Source organism: Sphaerodactylus townsendi, linkage group LG11 (genome assembly GCF_021028975.2).
Source record: "Sphaerodactylus townsendi isolate TG3544 linkage group LG11, MPM_Stown_v2.3, whole genome shotgun sequence".
Lineage (NCBI taxonomy): Eukaryota > Metazoa > Chordata > Lepidosauria > Squamata > Sphaerodactylidae > Sphaerodactylus > Sphaerodactylus townsendi.
This window is the reverse complement of record NC_059435.1, coordinates 2,721,589-2,740,302: the sequence shown is the minus strand read 5'-3', so window position 1 is coordinate 2,740,302 and position 18,714 is coordinate 2,721,589. Positions and strand designations below refer to the sequence as shown.

Below are 18,714 nucleotides of genomic sequence, written 5' to 3'. Positions count from 1 at the left end.
AATCACTGAAATCGATCGAGTCTTGCTGGGAGTGAGCAGCTGGCGGAAACTTGGGTCAGGTCCCGGTACTTTGCAGTCGTTCTCTTGCCATGGTCTCCTCAAAATGCTGATCGAGAAATCTCTCCAGATATTCACAGGTGATGCTGTGTATTGTGGACAGTCCGATTTCCTTGTTCACCATCCGCATCATGGGTTTGTAATCCATCCGGCGGCGGGTAGTAATGTGTAACCCCACCGGTTCACGACCCATGGCCACCCCTCCAACTGGATCACATGGCTCAGCACCCAATGGAAGACAGCATGCTGACAAGGTTCTACGAGTCGCCACCAGGGTTGCCTGTTCCACCTGATCTTGCAAGCCCAGGAAAGTGGTACTCTGGCTGAGAAATGAAAAAAGGATGCGCGAGCATGCGCAGAGCAACTCTATGGGGAAATGGGCAATAAAGGGCAAGCCCTGTTCCCATGCTGCTTTGTCCCCCTCGTATACATGTGGATACGATGTTCAGCGCTACTTTGTACTGCCTTTTACTCAGTGAAGCATTCAAACTGGCCCCATGTTGTTTCATTTAGATGTGGATCTTTGCTCTGCAAATTTTTTTTAAAGGGCTGTGCACGATGCACGCACAGCCCACTGCTTCCTGACTGAACAAAAGGCTCCACGTCACTACCAGTGGCGGGAAAAACTAAACTAGATTCACCCCCGAAGTTCCCCACCGCTCCACATTCAGCGCACGTTTTTTCAAAAGGTCTACTTTCTTCCAGGTTCTGAAATGACGTGCACTGGGAAGGGGGGGATAGAGCGGCAGAGATGGGGTCAATCTGTTTTTGGCACTGGTGTAGTGTGGAGTTCTGCTGGAAACCTGGATATTTTCTGTGACGAGCACGCATCTAATCGTGAGTGGGGAATCGACCCTTGTTCTTGGGTCTGCAGTGACAGGCAAGCGCCCAGCAAGTCAGCAGCTCTGACATTGCTGAGGAATGGTGGCTTCTCTGCACTGGGTTTCTAAAGCCACCACAAGAATGTAGATTCCTCGTGAGGAATGGGTCCACTGTCCACAGATGCCGGCCCAGAGCCTGGCCATGCGGACATGACAACGCGACAGCTTTGCCTTGTGGGTCAACATGATTCGTTTCCCGGAAGGGACTTGCAATGAGCTATGCAGCTTGTGCCGGGGCCTGCCACACATTCAGGGGGACTTCCCAAAAGTGTTCACTGGCCACAGATCCACAAGGGATTCTTTTAGCAGTGGAAATGCTATTAAGCATCATGAGACTTTAGGTAAGTAACATGTTAAAAATCTTCATACAAACCACTAACAAATGAGGAGGTAGTAAAAAAACTATAGCGTAACAAATTACCAGTAGTGTGCAAAGTTTAATAGCTGTGTGGTGTCAAAGAAGAATTCCACAAAATGCTGCTCCCTGGATTGCAATCAGTAGTGCATGATATGACTTTGATCCTGACTGGGCATGTGCAAGTGGCGCTGCAGCTCAGCATCGGAGCACACAGAATGTCTCGTAGTCACAGCAACACCTCTGGCAAAGCTGGGGATGTCTCGGGCATCAGTGGTGACACAGAGGAGGCAACACTGGGACAACAGAGGGAAAGCGGGAGAATGAGAAGCCAGCAGCCGGTCTGCGGCCGTCCACCTCTCCAGATCAACACCGAAACCTCCGTTTTGTTCCACTCTGGGCTCGGCTCTGAGGACTTTCTCTGGCTTGCAGATGGGGGAACACACATGGGACCAAAGCCCAGATTTTATTGTAGTAAGTATTTTGCACACGGAACACCTTTATTCCCAAACAGAAGGATTACAATAGAGGTAGCATTCTAATTTATTCTGCAATCAATCTACTTCTAATGTTACCAATATTGCAACAAACTGGAAATTACAAAATAGAATATCTTAAATATATACTGTATAACAAAAAGAGGAATCACAGATTGGCTTGCATCCTGCTGATTTTGATTAAGAAGCACTCTTCTGCTAGCTGTGGCAAATGTTGAAACAAACAGTAATCTCCATAAAGCTTGCACAGTTTCCTTGGTGGAAAATTCTACCTGTTTTAATAAGCCCCCCCCCCCTTAAAAATAACACAGCCTTTATGACTGTAAAGCAATCATCATAACTAAAATCAAGGGAATGAATACTAAAATGATTATAGCATCTATTTTTATTACCAAAACAGCAAGTAGGTGCAGCATCTGTGTTTAATTTTTCTTTTAAAAATCTTATCCATTAGGCATGAGAGCCAATAAATTATAAACAACATATGTCATTTTTAGAACAAACGCTTGGTTTTTAAAGCAAGTACCTGGCAGCATGTTAAACTTTCTCATGAGTTTTCTAAAAAGACTGCTTTAAAATGCTACCAAATGCTGCTTCATCACTATGGAAATCCCTCCACATAATAAGCTGACTCTTCCAGCTTCTTTTTCCTAAGGCCCAGAATATGCAGCCATGTCAGGTGTCAAGGCACTCAGTGCTGAGGAGGAAATCAAAAGGGAACACCCCCCCCGCCCCGCCCAGTCTCATGCGTTCCACCAGATCTCTCCATGCCAAATGCAGGAAGCAACAAACCCATTCGACAGATGTGGAACCACAAACACGGCATATGGAGTCACATCGGAGCTCCAAAAGAATGAAGTGACAGACAAACGCACTGAACATACGTGAATGGCAACACGCAAAGTTCACCACATGGTCACCTTTCATGCTTTGACAGCCTCCAAAAAGCTTCTAATGTGTTCACATATTGATGTGGACAAAAAACTTAAATGGCCGCCTTCCGTTCTGGCTACAAATCATCAGAAACTCTCAACATCCCAAACTCAGGAGTAGAATCAGCTCATAACTGGGTGTCCTGCATCTCAAGGCTATCGTTGAATGGTATTTCAATGCAACACGAGATGCTTGTATCAGACATATTAAAATCCAATTAATCTTCTCTCTCTTCTTTCCCATCCTCTTCATCTTCCTCACCTTGGTCCCCAGATTCGGTATCATCCTCATCTTCAACCTTTGACCAAAAAAGAAGAAAAAGAGTGACATATCTACTCACCAGGCATCTATATAATAAATGTGCTGTTCAAGGAATGTCCTAAAATGGCCAAGTCTGGCAGGACAATCCTGACATCCCCTCCCCAGCAGGGGAGTTTCTGCTGCTCTGCCAGTTGGGCTGCATCCAAAGTGGCAGCTGCGAGGGAGGGGGCCAAGGTCAGATCCTCCCCTCGAAAACCTATGCTGCAAACCAAAGCCAGAACAGGCCCCTGAAAGACACGGCAAGTTTGAGGCCACCCACATTTTAAGACGGTAGCCCAGCTTTTGTCCACAGGCGACATTTGGAAAGGGCAGAGAGCAACAAGGCAGCAGTTATAAATAAAAATTAGAAAAGAAGCCAAAAAATGATATTTCCAGGTCAGAACTTTTGAGAAGAGGCTGTAATTTGGCCTTTATAAAAGGGCCAATCGTATTCAACTTCCATTATCTAACGCCACAGAATGGCAGCCAACCACCAACTTCTGGGTCAAATTTAATATTTCTGGGATATTAAAAAGCACAGTGGCTTTAACACAGTACAACAGATGATCGATCCCTTTCCTGAGGTACGTACAATTTCAATAACAGAAGAGGAGAAACCAGGTCAAAGTGGACAAGGGAAAGATTCTGCCTTCGTGTCAACTGTGCAAATTCAGGCCTAGCCTCAGTAGGGGATGGGTTAAGGAATATGAAAGCTGCAAGAGGTGTCAACTGATGTTCTGGAGGCAGATCCAGGATAATGGGTGGAGCTGAAGAAGCGAAGGGCACAAGGTGGGTATTGTGAAGGTATCTGGCTAGAGAGAAAAGGGTGAAAGTAGGGAGGAGCCAGGGAGGACCTGGGAGGTGTTGTTGCTGTGATCACCACAATAGCAAGTATTATTGGAATTTGATGTTCTCTAAGCTGCCCTGACCATCTGTCCGGGCTCGGCTGCGGTGCCCAAACTCGCCCCGCTGGGTCATCACAGAGGTCGTTCTGCGGGGGACAGGAAAGGTTTAGAGGAGCCTCTCTTTGCAGCAGCAGTGGAAGCCCGACGGCCTGCCCCACAGAGGAAGCCTGCAGGCCCAGCAGGATGTGGGAGATGGGCTGGGGAAGCAGCTGGGACAAGGGAGAGAAATGAGAGGGCAGAAGGGATATAAGGAAGTGGGAAAGGGAGAGTCAGGAGCCGTCGCAGCAGCAGGGAATGTGGGTGGTGGTGTGAACAGACAAGGGAAGGGGACAGCTCAATGGTGGGAAGTAGGGAGGAGGGAAGAGGACCCTGGAGTCCAGACCCCCTGCCAGAACCTAGAGCACTGTTCAGGCTGGTCCCAACCCTGTGAAGTAACAGGGTGGGAACTTTTCACACAGAAGCTGGAAACCTCCTCTCCCTGTGAAGCAACAAGGGAGAGAGAGAGGGAGGGTGCGAACTTTCAGGTCAGCCAGGGGAAGGAGGCCAGAGAGACCTGCTAGGAAGAGGGTGGCGTGGGCAAGGGCTGCCGCATAAGGTGCCCTGTGGGCGCGGTTGTTTCTTGGCCCCTCGGGCCAACTGGAAAAGTCATCGGCTGGGGCGACCAACCCCCAGGTCAGGGAAGGAGGGAAGGATCAGCCGCCCAAGAGCCCCGGGCAAGGAGGGGAAATGCCACACCATCTCATCGAACCCGGAATCTAAGCAGGGTCAACTCTGGTGAGCACTTGGATGGGAGACCACCAAGGACGTCCAGGGTCCCTACATGGAGCAGTGGCAAAGCATCTCTGAATGCCACTTGCTTTGAACACCCAATCAGGTTGTCTGATGGCTGTCCCACCCTGAAAGGAAGAACTGCCACCGAGTGGAGCCTACTGGAGTGCTGCTTCAGCATCCAATCACCTTCAAGAAGTGGGGAGAGATGTTACAGGGAACACGGGAGAAGGAGTTGCCTTCTGCTTCAGGGGAGGCAGGGCAATCCCAGGTCTGGCTCAAGAAAAGAGCAGACGGAGTGAAGGAGAGATCTTGTCAGGACTACAATTCCCAGCAATCACCAGCTCCCGCCTTTTTGCCTTAGAACGGGAAACCGAGCTGGGGAGCTACGGCAAAATGAAACTATGTAGCTCTGTCAGAACCAATGAGAGACCAGGAACTGAGGGCGGGGAAAAGCTGATTGGTTGCTGTCTGTTTTTGTAAATAGAATAAATACTGGAACTGAGGACAATCCTCAGTTCCAGGACGCTGGAGCAAGGGCGACCAAAATCAATAAAAGTTCTCCTTTTAAAGCTGACTTTGTCTGAGTGGTGCTCAGCCTTACAGCTCTGCCTGGTCATGTGACAGAGAAGTTGCGCTCTATGAGTGGGACAGGAAACACATAATTGTGTTAGGTTTGATTCTGGGGATGAGTAGACTTGATGCCATTTAGTCTTGCTCTTGGGGAAAAAAGGCAGGCTGGTGTGGGTAAAATCTTGTGTGTGAGAAAGGATTTATTCCAGTGGCTGGTCAGCAAAAGCCTGATTGTCCCTGAAAGTGTTAAAGAACATTCTAACTACTTTCTGAAGCCATAACTAATTGAAATGAATTAGCTTCAGCCAGGTTTCTCTTTGGTCTGCCTGGAGACCTGTGCTGCTGAGTCACTCCTCAAGACTAACCTGGAAATAAATAAATCTTCTTTGTTGTTAATATACTAATCTTACCTCAGTGATCTCCATAATCTCCTTGTGCAACACAAACTTTACCTATGGCAGGGAACCCATTCCTATGCACTTCCTTCTATACAGTGTTGTATAGTGGTTAAGAGTAGGTGGACTCTAATCTGAAGAACCAGGTTTGATTTCCCACTTTTCCACATGAGCAGCAGAGTCTTATATGGTGAACCAAATTTGTTTCCCCACTTCTACATTCCTGCTGGGGGATTCTGGGCTAGTCACATTTCTTCAGAACTCTCTCAGCCCCACCTACATCACACCTCAGCCCCACCTCCATCTGTTGTGGGCAGAGAAAAAGAGTTTGTAAGCCCCTTTGAGTCTCCTTACAGGAGAGGAAGGTGACCTATGAATCCAAACTCCTCCTCCTCCTCCTCCCTCTATCTTTGGAACATCTGGTAACTGAGGAAAGGTTTATAGTTTCAAACAAATCTAACCCTCCCCTTTCCCCCAAATTACTGGAGGCTCTGTGGGTCCCCTCAGTTGGTAGAAAAGGCCTGTCCCAGGTCACCATAAGTCAGGTATGAGTTGAAAACACTTTCACCACTACCACCAATCCAATCGAAGAATCTTTTCTGTTAGAAGAGTGGGACATACAAAAATAGAGAACCGGTGCATGCATGTATTAGGCATAATGATTAACCATTTTAAACTGAACTTTGCAGTGGGACCATTTTCACTCCAAATGCCTCCTACCGGTTCTCCAAGTTCCTTGAGCTTATTCTTCAGTCCAACTATTTTCTGATCCTGGTCAGCCAGAAGAACCAAAAGGTCATCCTGCTCTTTTTTAGATTCTGCCACTTCCTGCTTCAATGCACTTTTCTCAGTTCGCAAAATAGCCGCAGTGCTATTGGCAGAGTCCAGCTGCTGTTTCAGTGATGTCCTTTCCTCCATGAGACCTACAATTTCATTCTGGGGGAAAACCAAAACACTGTTACCTGCATTTTAAAAAGCTGAGCATAGAGCATCCAAGCACACCTCAGGGTCAGCCGTTTTAATGATGCTGTCATCCTGATGGAATCTCAATATTTGGCCTTGACATCCAAGGTGGAAGCTGCTGAGGACAAGAACCGCTTGGTCTTTTCCTCACCTTTCCTGTCTGTCTGATTTGTATCCTGAAAATCAGACTCAGGGCAGCTGGCAATTTAAAAACTATGAACAACCACTATTTTGTGCACAATGAAAATCACACCAATTAAAAGAATGCACGTGCACACTCTGCAGCACAGACCTAGGCCTGTTTTGGGGTAGTCCATCAGCACCTCAGAAATGCCCCAAAGACAGTGACATCACTATCCAGGAACAACGGGTTCAAATGCAGCAAGAATGGTATATAAAACCTCTGTAAATATCTGTGTCCCCAGTTGGAGCCTGTGCTCCTTCGTAAAGTGTGCTGAAGAGGCTACACTGTGACAGCACTGTCTGAGAGACCCAGTTTCAAATTCCTACTCTGCTGTGAAGCTCTCTGGGCAGCCGAGGGGCCAGGCATGCTTTAACCACCCCCACCATGTACCTGTGAGCAGTGGTGGGATTCAGCCTATTCACACCTATTCGGTTGAACCGGTAGCTAATTTTTTGTCTAGTTCAGAGAACTGGTGTAATCCCACCACTGAGTACTTGCGGAACCGGTGGCTAAATTATTTGAATCCTACCCACTGCCTGTGAGGATAAAGCAGAGAGCAAAGAGCTAGATAAAACTGTCCTCAGCTCCTTGGAGGGAAAACCAGGATGACACGGAGTGGAGACAATCGTAAGAGGAGCTCAGAGGTGACCACCAAGGATGGGGCCAGCAGGGAGCAGAGCTCAGCTTAGCCAAATGCTCACATCAGCCCCCCACCCCGATTTTTTTGGACCATCGCCACCTTCATGGAATACCTGACCCCTCATCAACCTCATTGCATGTAAAATAAATAAATACATAATATATTAACAATACATTTCTTTATTTTCTACGAAGGCAAGTTGAAACTTTGATGCAGATAGAGAAGAGATAGCCCGGGAAGCTCGAGATGTAAAAAGTTCCAATACATGGATAGGAGATGGTCAGGGTGTATAACAATGACGTGTGACGTCTGATTGAGGCTACACACCAGCCATGAATCAATAAGTTGTAGTTTAAATTCACGGTATCATTTTATGTAGTTCTGTTTCAGTTTTTGACCCAAAAATGTATAATTGACCCCTGTGTTTATCAACCCCCTGTTGACCCCTAGGCATTCATTAAGCTCCTTGGATAGTCCTACTGACCCCCAGGGGTCGGTATTGACCATCTTGGAGACCCCTGGCTTAAAGATCCAGCATGTTCCGTGCAGAAACAACCTTCAATGTTTGTGTCTCCTGCAGGAGCGCCGCGATCTTCCCTTCCAAGTCAGCTGTTTTTGTGGCACCGTCTCCTGGCAAAGAGGCTGGAGCTGCATGCTGCAAAACAGAGGACACAGCAAACCATGGGGAGGAAGCATTTGCCACCCACCATTTGTGGTGTATTTTGTGATTTCGTTTAGCTGATGCCACAGGATGCGAGAACAGCCTGTGACACAACACAACCCATGTGGGCTGCCTTCATTACAAGAAAAGTGGAAACTTTGGTTGGGGTAGATCTGCCAACTTAACAAGGGTCAGGATCTCTTTAGTATATCCAGCGTAGGTCTGGGAAGTGCTCTTGGAGCTGGCCTCGTTCATGGAGAAGCAGCCTGGTCAGGGGGCTGTCAGGAGTGCCTTCTGTGACTGAGCCCTGATGCTGCTGCTGCTGCTGCTGCAATGCACTCCCCCTGGGGCTGCTCTTGAAGGAGGCTTAGAAGGGGAACCAGGCACTTGGATCCTATCATCTGGGCACTCTTAAGCTGAATGTTTCTGAGTCCTGTTCGAAGTGCTGTGAATGACCCTGGACGAGCTTCATGGTCTGGGCCCCTCCCACTGACTAGAGGATATCTCCCAGCAGGGGGACATATGGGGTCAAATATCCCTGGACTACGGCTATTTAGCCACCCCTCCTTCTTCCTCCAGGGTCCGTACACTGACTTCAAGACCTGGTGCAAAAAAAAAATAATTGTTTGGTTCTGGTGGGGGAGGGTGCCCGTCCATACCGGGCAGGGGGTGGGGGGTAAACTTAGATTTTGCACCGGGCTCCATTTCCCCTAGATATGCCTCTGTCTCCCAGCCAGGGCACGGGGTCCTGACCAGCTGTCCCTCCCTCCAGCTGAACCCAGCCAGGAAATTGCTGCCACTGCTGCGTCACCAGGGTCTCATGGTCCTTCCCCATTCTGTGTATTCCTGCATGGCAGGAGTTGGACTTGTTGGCCCTTGTAGTTTTTTCCAACTCCATGATCCTATGAGGTCTGTGTGACCGTTCCCCCCATCTTCAGGGATCTTCTTAAGGGATTTTGGGGTGAGGGCTTAGAAGGGACATGCCTAGGGCTGTCAAGATGCCCTGGCTTTCAAGTGGGAAGGGAGACCACGAAGTGGCAGAAAGCCCACAGGGAATTCTGCCACCTGCATCCCACGAGGTGGGCGGGGCGGGGCGGGGCGGGGCGGGGCGGGGTCCATCGGCCTGCAGGCTCATTGCTCCATGTGGTGGCAAGGCTCTTATCAGCTTCTGTGCCAATGAAGCTGAGGCACCGCCTGTCCCTCAGGGAGCTGCCACCAGGGCTGCAAATGCATTCCCAAAGTGCCTTTTGGGGTCAGCTGGGGGAGTTCTAGGCTTGCTTAAGAGGGGGGGGGCAGGAGGAGGTACACTGGGTATACAATGCCCATTGGGCAAGCAGCAGCTGCCCAGGGCAGTCCGCCTGTGGGGCACTGCAAAATGCCAGGTTCCTGCCTGCGTACTTTAGTGGTTTTCCATTTTTGGTCTGCAGGTAGGCGCAGTTTTTAGGCTAGTGGCACCAAAATTTCAGCGTATCATCAGGAGACTGTCCTTATGCTACCCCCCAAGTTTGGTGGGATTTGGTTCAGGGAGTCCGAAGGTATGGACTCCCAAAGGGGGTGCCCCATCCCCTATTGTTTCCAATGGGAGCTAATAGGAGATGGGGGCTACCGTTTTGAGGGTCCATAACTTTGGCCCCTCTGAACCAAACTGCATCAAACCTGGGGGGTATCACTAGGGCAGTCTCCTGATGAGACCCTGAAAGTTTTGAGACTGTGCCTTCAGAAATCCCGCTTCGTTCCTGTAATTCTTCATTGACCGCAATGCAGAATCCTCAATGCAGAACAAAGCTTATTGGGCAAATTCTTAATGTTCTTGTAGGGAGGGCATTTCCTGGACGTATCAGCACTAAATTTTCAGGGTATCATCTGGAGACTGTCATGATGGTACCATCAAGGTTTGGTGCAGTTTGGTTCAGGAGGTCCAAAGTTATGGACCCTCAAAAAGGGTAGCCCCCATCTCCTTAGCAAAGAATGTGGGATGGGGTACCCCCTTTGAGGGTCCATAACTTTGGACCCCCTAAACCAAACTGCACCAAACTTGGGGGGGTGGTGGTGGTCCCATTAGGACAGTTTCCAGATGATACCTGACATTTTGGTGCTGATACATCCAAAAATGCACCCCCTTCAGGAATATCCCAGAAATTTGCCCAAGAATCTTTGATCTGCATTGAGTTTTCTGTATTGCTGTCAATGAGGGTTGCAGGCTGGTGGGGGCGGGGGGGGGCACATTTCTGAAGGCACAGTTCCTGCCCTGTGAGGGACCCACCAGGAGACTGCCCTGGCCACACCCTGCCTCAGGTTTGGTGCAGCTTGTCTTCAGGGAGGGCTGTGCTATGGACCCTCAAAACTGTAGCCCCCATCTCCTATTAGCTCCCATTGCAAGCCTTTATTGGCATAGACAACAGTACAACAATAATAAAAACGTATTAAAAAGCATATACAATGCAGGAAATAACTGTTAGGTCAAAGGAAATCTACTGGCATTTAGTAATTTCCAGGAGAAGTCTGCCACTATCATACAGAGAGAAGGATCAGGATTGTCCAACAAGTAGTGTAATCTAATTAAAATGGGGAGATCTGGTAAATGTAAAGGAGTAAGATTCACATACTTAGATCTGATTTCCTTGAATCTGAGACAGTGAAGTAATTGGTGGGCCAGAGATTCAACTGAGCCATCATTACATGAGCACAATCTTTTAGCCTTTTCTTGCTTATTAAATCTGCCATGTAACAAGGCAGAAGGCATAACATTAAACCTGGCAAGCATTATGGCTCTCCTTTGAGCAGGGTTTATTAAGCAATACATGTAGTGTGCCAAGTGGCCCTGTTCAAATGGGAGAGAAAAATACAGGGGGGAGCATGTTTTCTTGACTGCGGTGATTAGGGTAGAGAACTCTCTATTCAATAGTTGACCTTTTAATTTCCTATAAGCTTCTGAATAGGATAAAGTGAATCCACTGACAGTCCAATAGAGGCCATTTTTTCTTCAATTATGGAAAACCAGGGGTTGGAATGGGTGTCAGAGAGCAGACGGTGGACCAGGGAATTACAGTCCGAGAGGAAATGAATTTGCAGCCAGAATCTAAAAGCCCTCAGCCAAGCGGCTGATTCCAAGGAGTTTTGACCTAACTCCAGACAAAGGGCTGCATAGGGCACGCAATTTGGGGATTAGCTCCCATTGGAAACAATGGGGGATGGGGCACCCCCTTTGGGAGTCCATAACTTTGGACTCCTTGAACTAAACCTCACCGAACTTGGGGGATAGCATAAGGACAGTCTCCTGATAATATGCTGAAAGTTTAGTGCTGATATGTCTAAAAATGCACCCCCTGCACGCACCAATGTCTTGGTGCAAAAAAAATTTGGTCGTGGTGAAGTGGCCGACCATGGGGGGGGGGGGGGGGCATCCAACAGGTTTTGCCCAGGGCTACAGTTTGCCTCGTTACGCCCCTGAGGAGGAGCCTGGGACTGCTCAGCAAGATGGTTGCTGTTGTCTGTGTTTTAATGTTTATTCCAAGGCAGGATACAAACTGTTTAAATAAATAAATTGGCATGACTTTCCAGCTATTCATGAATGATATTAAACTGAAAGAGGCAGAGGAGTGCTACTATTTCTACCAGCAGAAGTGACAGGGAGACAAAGAGGCAAGTCAGAGTTCTGCCGCATCACCATTTGCTGAAGCAGGTCTTGCTTCTCAGTCTGCAGTTTGGCCATGTCTGTGCTCTGTGACTGGATTTGCGCTCTCAAGGTTTCAACTTCCTGTAGGAAAAAAAATCCCAATATGAAACAGTGAAGAAGAAGAAGAGTTGGATTTAAATCCCCCCTTTCTCCCCTGTAAGGAGACTCAAAGGGGCTCACAAACTCCTTTCTCTTCCCCCTCACAACAAACACCCTGTGAGGTAGGTGGGGCTGAGAGGGCTCCGTAGAACTGTGACTAGCCCAAGGTCACCCAGCTGGCATGTGTTGGAGTGCACAAGCCAATCTGGTTCCCCAGATAAGCCTCCACAACTCAAGTGACAGAGCGGGGAATCAAACTCAGTTCTCCAGATTAGAGTGCACCTGCTCTTAACCACTACACCACAGGTGTCAAACTCACGGCCCTCCAGATGTTATGGACTACAGTTCCCATCATCCCTTGCCAGCATGATGCTGGCAGGGGATGATGGGAACTGTAGTCCATAACATGTGGAGGGCCGCGAGTTTGACACCTATGCACTACACCATGCTGGCTTAAAAACTTAAATTGAAGTTAAAATAGACCGGCAACAGATACCATAAAGAGCAACTAGGGGATTAAGGATTTAGGGCCGGCAGCAATACAATCTATCTATCTATATAAAAATCTATCAGTTCGTTTTTCTGCTGACAGGTAATCTCCCAAACTACTGGACCGATTGCTTTGAAATTTTCACACAACGTCGCATTCACGTGCGGCCAGGTTTTTATACTGTTTCCACACCTCCTGTTGTGTACATGTCACAACTGTGCCAGTTATTGTGAACCTGCCACATCTGTGAGAGTTGGAACCACAGTTCTGTTCTGCAACAGCGCCATCTGCTGGCTGTCAAAGCAACACTCTCTGATACAAGCCTTCCTTGAAAACCACTGCCTTATGGAGTGGCAGGGATGGGGCGGGCTATCTGCACATGGCCCACCCACCCTAGCGGAGGAAGGGGAAGGTGAGGGAGGGTCCAGGGGTTTGCTGGACCACACGCTCTGAAATTTGAACACAACGTAGCTCATGCCTCCCAGTGTGTTTTACACTAGGTAATTTGCCTGCAAGGGAAGGGAGCGAAAGGGACAGGAACAGCCCACCTGGACATGGCCCACCCACCTTAGCAGAGGAAGGGGAACATTACGGAGGGACCTGCAGGGTTGCCATGCAAGGGAACGGGAGAGAGGGAGGGGAGCGAGGGGCCCCTTGCCTGTCCCCTCCCTTGCAATCATTGTGCAATGACACATGTTTGAACCGTTTGCTTCCCCTTTTCTTCCTTTTCCACTTCACCAGACTCACCCACAGCAACGCGTGGCTGGGCCCGCTAGTTAAGAATAAAAATTAAGATTTCAGTCTCGTGCCTCAGCCAAAAGCCTGGTGGAACAACTCTGCCTTACAGGCCGTGCGGAACTGCATCCCATCCCGCAGGGCCCTGATGTGAGGTGGCAGAGCGTTCCACCAGGTAGGAGCCAGGGCCGAAAAAGCCCTGGGTCTGGTTGAAGCCAATCTAATACTGGCAAGACTGGGGACCACCAGAAGGCCAGCAGTTGCTGACCTCAGGTTCATATGGGGTGCAGGTCCCAGGCCCCTCATGGCCTTAAAGGTCAAAACCAAAACCTTAAGCCTGACTCGGAACTCTACCGGCAGCCAATGCATTCCGCAGAGGATGGGGGTGATGTGATCCCTCATTGATGCCCCATGAAGGAGCCTCGCAGCAGCATATTACATCAGCTTCAGCAATGTGCACATGACTTGAACACATTAGAGAATTATGTTTCCAGTGCTCAATGACATTATAAAGAATGATGTTATAAAGAACAACAAACCAGCTTGGAACTACCAGCCCTCGTGGTTCACCCAGGTGGGTTGGAAACCGCCACCAGTGACGGCTGCCTCAGGAAGGGGGAGGGAGGGAGCTGCAGAGAGAGAGCAGCAGCCCAGAGCCAGCAGGCGACTGTGGCAACAGGCCACCGGGACAGAGGGAGCCATGGGCCACGGCAGCAGTGGCAGGCAGTTGCAAGGCTTGGGGAGAGTGGGGGGAATGGTCTGCGGTGGAGGCAGCCCGCTGCCCGCATGAGAGGAGCAGCTGGACGCAGTAGCGGGAGAGGAGCCTGGTAGGGCTTGGCAGCCCGGGAACAAGCCTCGGTGTTGGGGATAGTGGTGGAGGTGGGGCTCGAGGGAGGTGTTGCGGAAGGTGAACCCAAGTCCAGACAGGCAGTGCAGGCGACCAACGTGAGCCCCGAGGGAAGGGCCAGGGAGCACATCAGGGGTCCTGACTGGCCAGGTCTGGGTTGGGGGTGGGGTGGAGCAACTGCTTTAAATGGGGTAGGGAGGAGCAAGGCCAGAGAAGAATCAGGCACCAGAGAATCCCAGACATGTCAGGGAATCTCCCTGCCAGGGAAAGTGTGAGCCTCCCTGCCTACCCATTCTGAGGCCAGCCCTCCCCACCAGAACTGGGACGCAGGAGACTTCACCCGGCCACGAGGGAAGCGTCACTGCCAGCAAGGGGTGTCAGAAATGTTGTTCTTAGGCTTTAAGTTAAACTTAGTTAGACCTCTGGTACTTAAGCTGTTAGAACAACCTTCATTGTGAACTAATGACTCATGGATATGTATTTATGAGATGAGCAATCCTTTCATGTTATAGTTTCACTCACTGACAGATTTGGTAATATATTTAGGACACTTATACAGCTGGTGGTAACCTTGCTTTGACACACCTGGCCCCAAACCAAGTCTGGAAATAGCATCTCTCTGTGTGTTGTCTTCTGCTTGTTTCTCAATTCCTTCATAAAACACGAGACGCAGAAGGTTGGCTGTGATGGAAGCGAGTGACAGAATGCAGCCGAGGGCTAGACTGGACGGTCTTTGTGGCCTCTTCCAATTCTATGAGTCTATCGTCCCTTCACAAAGAGAAGGGACCTGATGGCATGAGCTGTGCGGCTTCTTACCCTGTGCAGTTCACCCTCCACCTCAAGACCACTCTTCGTTTGTGAAGACCCCTCAGTTGTTCCTGCTGGGGGTGGTGAGCGCTTCTGCAGGCATCAGGAAGAAACAAAAAACTGGATCAGTCCAACAAAACACTTCTCACATGCAGCATCCTGAAAATCAGAACAGCAGTGGCAGGTTTTGAGGCCTTATGGGTTTAATTATAGGCTTCAAAGTACAGGCTTCCAGATGTCTTTTGAACTCAGGGGGAAATTCAGCTTTTTTTCCCCAGCCGTCAAGGAGTACTGGCTCATGTCTCAGTGCTTTTATACAAATATAGAACATTACCTTCTATGCACAAGTTTGCATAATTTACAGATTTTGCATGCAGAATTGTTTTAAAGTGTAACTTTGACACAGGTTTTGGAAACTGGGCTGGAAGAGAAGGCTGTGCAGCACCCCCCCCGTCCCCTCAAGACAGGAAGTTCTCAGCCGGTCTGTCACATCACCTCCTCTTTGATCCTCTGAACGGGAAATGCTGGGGACCGAACTGAGGATCTTCAGCATGCCAAGTGGATGCTCCGACCTAATCAATGTGGCCCTGTAACTACATGCAACTGGAACAGCAATTTTAACTACCACCAGAGGTGATGCGACTTGAGCCGCTTCTTTTATTATGACAATTGTGCACACCGATGCCCTCATTTGCAAGGTGCCCTGATGTGAACACCCCAGGCAAGCTGAGCTTATCAGAAGCTCAGAATCAGCCCCGGGTTGCTCTGCAGAGGCAGGCTATGGCAAACCACCTCCGAATATCTCTTGCCTTGAGAATCCTACAGGGCGGCCATAAGATGGCTTGGCGGCACATAGTTGTAATGCAGATGGGGAAGACCAAACTGAACATGGCACTGGCAAGCCTTGACTCCCCGATGGTTCTCTGAGGACAGGAATCAGATGAAACACACAGGGATGCCAACACTTCCTGCCTTAGAGCAACTTCCTCTAAGAAGGGCTCCCAGGACTGAACATCAGGATGTGAGAAGCAACCTTCAGGAATATTACAAGTCAGGATCCTTCCTGACCCCTTTTGACTTAAGAGCCAGAAGACACTCCCCAAGAGGAGGATGGGCTGAATATTTCAGATCAGATATTAACAGACAACAGCTAGACCCACCAGCATTTCAATCAAAGAATCCTTTTCTCTTAGCTGTTCCTCAAGCTGTTCAAGTTTGTGCTTCCATTCTTCTGTCTCCTCACGCAATCTGCTTATCTCTTCTGGCTGAACGCCATTCATTTGAACCACATCGTTGCAGGAACTATGGTGCTGATTATCTTTTCCTATAAATCAGATAAGAAAGCTATTCATTTATTTACTCGATTCTAGGGAGGATTTCCTAGAACAATTTTTATTCCAAAGAACATTTTGAACCTATCCCACCTTAGGAATAATACTACAAGATAACTGCATGCAGAGAACTGGGTTGGATCCTTCTGCTCATGGAAAGCATCTCCCACTGGTAGAAGGATGTTTTATACCTCATGCAAGAACACAGCCTAAGGCACAGGTGATGCTCTCAAGCAAATCTTGAAACTAGAACTCACATGAGTTATACCTTTTGAAGTCAGCATAGCCCTAGTTTCATGAAGATACATGGAGTTCTTAAGGAAAAACCAGACTAATGTCAACATTTTATACAACATCCTTTTTTGGGGGCAGAGATTATCAGCCCAGATTCAAAGTACACATCTTCTGACATACCCAACTTCTTTCCTGCTCAGGGGGACAACAAAAGGCAAGAGCACAGAAGACAAATGGCAAAAGCACGAAAGAAGACTGCTATACACAGTTGGAGGTTAAGCTTTTCCCCCAGTCCAATATGGAAGGATAGCCTTGGTGCTCAGAGCTAATAAGTCGTGCCGTGTTTTCCTGAAAATAAGACCTACCCCCAAAATAAGTCCTAGCATGATTTTTTGGGATTTTTGGAGGATGCTTGAAATATAAGCACTGCTCCAAAAAATAAGCCCTAGTTACAGATTCCTAGCGCAGCTGATCTGGTCACGTGGGGGGCGCAAAATCATGGACAAAAAATAAGACACCCCCTGAAAATGAGCCCTAACGCATCCTTTGGAGCAAAAATTTATATGACCCTGTTTTATTTTCAGGGAAACAGGATACTGATTGTTATAAAACCGAACAGGAACTTTTGCCATGAGATGAAACTCTCCAAGAGAAGGGAGAGAACCAAATATTTTCAGTACCAAAAGCTTCTTCAAAAAGAAGCCATTCTGCCTGGTTGTTAATAAGGCTGCGCACAGCCAGACCGGGCAGCGTTCACTGCAGGCGCATGGTCCCTGTTCAGAGCTGCTAATGCAATTACCAAATGGAATCTGCAATACTGGGGCCGGCATGAGCCCCCGACTGGAACTCTACAACTGAGAGTATGGAAACTGTTAACACGCATGGCTCCCAGCAGTACCTAGCTGTACTTTCAGCAGATTGTACTGGTCCTTATGTTGCTGGATTTGTGACACTTGCTGTGTTACCGTTATCTGCAGTTGTTCATTTTGCACTTTTAAAGATGCTACTTGCTTCTTCAATTCTTCAAGCTCTTGGTCCTATCAAATAAAGCAGAAACTTACCCAATACACTTATAGACACTGGTTTACATGTGTGTATATTCAGTTTTTCTATAAAATAAATCACATTATTTCGCAGTGGAAAAAATACTTGGGACTTTGGAAATAAGCCGTTCTTGGCAGACAGGGTTACAGAGCCCCGGCACTGACGCAGCACCACACCAGGACGTGTGCCCAGGCAAACTGCCGCCTGCTCTAGTCATTTATTTCGTTCATTAACTTTGTTTATTTTGTTTCCTCCGTCTTTCTTGCTGTGATTCAAAGCAAATTACAAAATTTAGCAACACACTAAAAAGACAGCTAACCAGCATTGTAATAAGGCTGGATTACAAAGTGAGAAAACAAGACAATAGAAACAGTACAGAAAAGGATGCAAGAAATGCAAAAGCTCTCTCAGACAATAGAAAACAATGCCCTCAAAATAAGAACTGCACACCACAATGTCCTAATTTACTTGTAAATGCAGTGGCAAGTGACAGCTCACAACAAACTAAGAGGGAAGTGAGGGGATTTCAGGCATGCAAACCCAAGGCATCGACTGTCACTGTCTTAAAGTCTACCACAGTGGAAAACAAAGAATGTCTAAAATACCTACACTGTACTGTAGAGTTTCTCTTTTCAAGATTTCAGCTCTTTTCAGCTCTCTTGCCATAAAACTGTGGGGTGGGCCGGGAGAAGGGGGCACCCTGGGAGTCCTTGGCTGCATGTGCTGTTAGCCCTCTGCTCGTGCATTTTTGACCCTGAGCATTTCTAGTGATTTTACCCCACTGGGATCCTGAGAGAGGGGGCTGGAGGCATGTGCGCAGAACCAGAGGTTGTGCAGTGGAGCTCAGTTCCCACAAGGCTTGCTTGAATTGTGTTCCTGTCAACAAACCAACTTCTCAACCCAAGAGTCTGATTTCTGCAGGTCGACAGATCCAGACACACTTGCACACCACATCAACAGTTGCACAACATGCTTCATCTCACACCTAAAAATCTCAACCTTTAGACAGACTTGAGACCACTACACAGTTCTTTGCTCAGCACTCCCCCTCTGCTGCTTTGTGACTGGATCCAGAACACCCCCTCTTAACCCCCCCCCTTTTGCACCTGTGCACACTTTGTGCAAACGATCATCCAGCTTCACATGTATTTTCGCATGGACTGAATGCTCATAGGGTGACTGGGTGAGACTAGCTTTTGAAGCAGAGCTTTACATGCAGACTGCAGAATGAAATAAGCAGTCACAGGCATAACCTGATCTAAGCAGCCACCATTTCTGTTTGCACTTCCTCCAGCAATTTCTCTACTTCCTCTAATTCTCAAAGACAGGCTGCATATGC

At 48.3% G+C, this 18,714-nt stretch overlaps 1 protein-coding gene across 7 annotated transcripts in view; it reads right to left on the bottom strand.

Moving 5' to 3' along the window:
• Positions 1-1,740: 1,740 nt before the first annotated feature.
• Positions 1,741-18,714, bottom strand: part of USO1 (USO1 vesicle transport factor) — a 69,427-nt gene continuing 52,453 nt past the window's right edge. For 4 of the 7 annotated variants that reach the window (XM_048510617.1, XM_048510619.1, XM_048510618.1 and 1 more), the window contains 7 exons: positions 17,230-17,368; positions 15,927-16,090; positions 14,776-14,859; positions 11,780-11,869; positions 8,008-8,106; positions 6,385-6,600; positions 1,819-3,021 (listed from right to left, as the gene is read on the bottom strand). In XM_048510617.1, coding sequence (XP_048366574.1) covers positions 2,941-3,021; positions 6,385-6,600; positions 8,008-8,106; positions 11,780-11,869; positions 14,776-14,859; positions 15,927-16,090; positions 17,230-17,368 — 873 coding nt within the window. In that variant the 3' untranslated portion in view covers positions 1,819-2,940. Of the gene's footprint in view, positions 3,022-6,384; positions 6,601-8,007; positions 8,107-11,779; positions 11,870-14,775; positions 14,860-15,926; positions 16,091-17,229; positions 17,369-18,714 lie in introns of all 7 variants that reach the window. The other 3 variants (XM_048510622.1, XM_048510623.1, XM_048510624.1) reach the window with 3 other exon arrangements.